Consider the following 3,903-nt stretch of genomic DNA (forward strand, 5'->3'; position numbering starts at 1 on the left):
ACAGCACCCACTGAGCCAGGGACACAGCACCCACTGAGCCAGGGGAACGGGCACCCGCTGAGCCAGGGGCACGGCACCCACTGAGCCAGGGACACGGCACCCACTGAGCCAGGGACACGGGCACCCACTGAGCCAGGGGCACAGCACCCACTGAGCCAGGGGCACAGGGCCAGCATTCCTGACACACTGACACTGCCCTCACAGGCAGCTCATCTTCTCTGCCCAGAGTGAAGTCACTGTTTAGCTCAAACCCAACCCTGACGACAACAGAGCTGCTCAGACGACCTCCATGTTCTTTACTCCCTGAAACAGCTGCTCAGACAATCCCCATCTTCTCTCCGCTCCCTGAAACATCTGTTCAGACAACCCTCTGTCTTCTCTCTGCTCCCTCTTATCTGGCTTCCCCAAAAATCCACCCAAAAGCTTGATATGAAGGCTGAGTGAAAAAAGCCAATGCAGGTCCAACTGCTTGTTAGATTGTTGGTCAGTGGTTTTTCCTTTTAGCTTTGGTACAGTTTCATTACCTTCAGTTGACACTTGTGGCTGTACTGCAGTAGCAGAGGTAACACAGCAAAATCATACTGAAGGACAAAACCTTCCCCACACAGAGAGAGGGAAGAAGATGCCCTCAAAGAACAGGCTCTTTTAGCCACTGTTCCTTTTGGTTGGCAAGTGCAGTGTTAGAGGAACAAAAAAAAACCCCAAAATAAGCAAGGTTTTCTTTCACATTTTACACAGATTGTATTGAGTTCAACTCCAGTCTGAACCACGGAAAAAAAATGCCACCTTGAAACTTCCAGAAAAATGAAGATATTGAATGGGAAGATCAGAAAACACTTGTGAAAGCCCCAGGAGGCAAATGCAGCTCCCTGATCCCAAAGCCCCTGCAGCCTTACCCAGGTAAGTGATGTTCTCAGCCAGCTCACAGCCACTGACGTCCGGAAAATAGCTCAAGGTGTCCTGGTTGTTGGCACCCAGCACATAGGTTGGGATTGGAGCTGAGGGAGAAAACCTCTTGCAGTCAGTCAGCTTTACTTCCAGAGCCCCAGCAGAGGCCCAGTCCACACTTCCCAGGAATCACAGCAGGAAAGCCTGTCCAGCCAGACCCCCCACCTCACCCTTGCAATGCTAAGGAGCACCGAGTGCAGGACAAGGAACCTTCCTGCAGAACAAGTCCCCAGACCTGGAGTTCCCACAGCTGCAGACAGAGCACAACCTCTGTTCTAACTACCACTGCCTCCCCTGCCTATGTAAGATTAGCTCCAAAATGATCCACAGCCCTAAAAACAGGGACATTCCCTAGGCCATGCTGGAACCTTCCTGCAGAACAAGTCCCCAGACCTGGAGTTCCCACAGCTGCAGACAGAGCACAACCTCTGTTCTAACTACCACTGCCTCCCCTGCCTATGTAAGATTAGCTCCAAAATGATCCACAGCCCTAAAAACAGGGACATTCCCTAGGCCATGCTGATGAACAGCGGAGCACAGAGGCAGTGAAATCCACACAAAGGAGTTTTGGTTCCAAACGAACCCCTCTGTCCCTGCTGGGTGGGGTCTCCCTGCTGAGGTGTGACTGATCTGACACCCCCCAACCGCTGCTCCTGCACTCCACAGCGGGCTGGGAAGCAGTGCCAGCATCCCGAGGGGCACCACCCTCCCTCCTTACCTTTCTTGGCCCCCGTGCGGTACTCGGCCCATTCCGCCTCTGAAGAAGAGCCGAAGAAATTCCCGACACACAAGAGCATCTGAAAACACCGGGAAAGGCAACCTTTGCCGTTGGAGCGCAGACAGAACGCACACAACGCTTCGCTGTACTGTCACAACACTGCGGCTGCGACTGTCCCAGCCCCGCCATCCCGGCAAGGCAACGGGAACCCCCCGGGAATGGGGACCCCCCGGGACCCCCCGCGTCTCGCCAGCCCCCCGGGCCTTACGTCGAAGCGGCCGCTTTTGGCCTGGATGGCGCGGACCCGCCCGAAGATGGTCTCCAACCGCCCCTCCACGTCGCCACACGCCAGCCTGCGGGACACCGCGCGTCAGCTTCAGCGGCCTCCTCCCCCGCGGCCACCCCCGTCCCGCCCCGTCCCGTCCCGTCCCATCCCGTTCACCCACACGCGCAGCGGCGCCGCCATCACGGAGATGCCCGACCGGAACCTCCCGCCACTTCCGGGTGCTCCCCCTCAAGGTTCCGCCGCCTCCCGGTGCGCCGCCCAAAGCGCTCCGGCGCGTCCCGCCTGGGCGCCGACCAAATCCCGGCAAAACCAGCGGGAATCACCGGGAAATGGTAAATCCCGGTGTCCGCAGGGAAGCGCGGGAGAGCCCAGCCTGTCCCCAGGGACCCTCGGGTGTCAGAGGGATGCGAAGGGCACGGCCGGCTGGAGTGGGACGGGAAGACTTTTTGCTGGAAGTGCAAAGCGAGCTGAGCCAGCCAGAGTTTCCTCGGGTGAAAAGGCAAAATCCCAGTGGAAAAAAAAATCGGAAGAATGAAATGAAGTATTTTCTATTTAACACTCTTTGCTACTGTGTCTTTCTCATGCGGCCTTAGTACTGAAACGTGGAAAGTGCGTGAGAAGAGGTGATCTGGTAAGGGAGGGGTCGGTGTCAGAACCGGCTGAAATGATCACTGCAGGTGATTATTTACACTGAGCTACTATTATAATAATGATTTTATTTTTATTATACATATTGAGATATATTTTAATATTTTTTCTTATACTATTATTATTATTATTATTACAACCACTTAACGAAGTGAACACTGACACCAGCAGAGCTCTCCAGTAATGGTAGACAACAGCTTTTATAATATATTTATAATGCTTTATAAATAATAATGCCTTATAAACAAATAATACCTTACAAAGGTATTTTTAAATGAACTTTTTAGGTATTTTTATGAATGTTCTACAATGTTACCGTCTGCATTCTCTAACCCAGAGCTGAAATCTGAGGTGATGATGCTGGGGTTTATTCCCTCCGTGGTATCCGGAGTGAAACGTTCTACATTTCAACAGTCACAAGAAACGTAAAATAACAACTTTTATTTTAAGCTTCTGTCTCTCTGAACCTTTCAATGTGCGTATGCTGCTTGTGTGGCATTTAATTATAGAGCTCGTGAGGGTTTTTTTGGATATGTACAAACACTTTCCTGTTGTCACACAGGGCACAGCCTGGAAGGAAAAAAATGTGTGAAGTGTGAACCTTCCACTATCCCAGGTTGCTCCAAGCCCCGTCCAACCTGGCCTTGGACACTTCCAGGGATGGGGCACCTTTGCCAGGACCTCAGCACTCCAAAAAGCCAGCAAAGGTGCTTGTTTTCCAGCGGGGCCGAGTGGGAGCCCCTTGAGGAGCCCCTTTTCTCCGTTTCCCTGGCGGTAACTGCACCCAGGCGCTCCGGGCCGTCGCTCGCACGCGGCGGGCACGGGCCGGGGGCTCCGCTCACCGGCGGCTCCGAGGGCACCCGAACACGCCGCGAACGCTGCGCCTCGCTCCATCCCACCCCGCTCCGCCGAGCGGCTCCAGCAGGTCATGAACGCTGACCCACCGCAAAGGGCTCACTCCCCTCCCCATCCCTACCCCCAACCCGAGGGCTCCACGGGACGGGGACGCCCCTCAGCCGCCTCCCCGCGTCATGGCGGCACCGCCCCGCGTCATGGCGACCCTTCCGCCTCCCCTCGGCGCCGCGGCCCCTCGGCCGCCCCTCAGAGGCGCCGCCGCCCCACCGCCGCCGCCGCGTCCCCTCAGCGAGGCAGCCCCTCGGCCTCCCCCGGCCCCGGCGGCCCCACCGCCGCCCCTCCGCGGCACCGCCGCGGCCCCGCCGCCTCCCGCCAACATGGCGGCCCCTCCCCTCAGCGGCGCCGCCCCTCAGCCGCCCCTCAAGATGGCGGCCCCGCCCCTCGCCGG

The 3,903-nt window shown here is 56.5% G+C and overlaps 1 protein-coding gene across 1 annotated transcript in view; it reads right to left on the reverse strand.

Annotated features, from left to right (window-relative positions):
* The window catches only part of CWF19L1 (CWF19 like cell cycle control factor 1), a 10,106-nt gene extending 7,950 nt beyond the window's left edge, over positions 1–2,156 (reverse strand). The window contains exons 1-4 of the mRNA XM_027711061.2: positions 2,113–2,156; positions 1,935–2,019; positions 1,667–1,745; positions 897–998 (exon numbers count right to left, since the gene is read on the reverse strand). Coding sequence (XP_027566862.1) covers positions 897–998; positions 1,667–1,745; positions 1,935–2,019; positions 2,113–2,132 — 286 coding nt within the window. The 5' untranslated portion in view covers positions 2,133–2,156. The remainder of the gene's footprint in view (positions 1–896; positions 999–1,666; positions 1,746–1,934; positions 2,020–2,112) is intronic.
* Positions 2,157–3,903: the final 1,747 nt, after the last annotated feature.

The sequence above is a fragment of the Pipra filicauda genome, unplaced genomic scaffold (genome assembly GCF_003945595.2).
Source record: "Pipra filicauda isolate LSUMZ 115617 unplaced genomic scaffold, ASM394559v2 scaffold449_size645428_pilon, whole genome shotgun sequence".
Lineage (NCBI taxonomy): Eukaryota > Metazoa > Chordata > Aves > Passeriformes > Pipridae > Pipra > Pipra filicauda.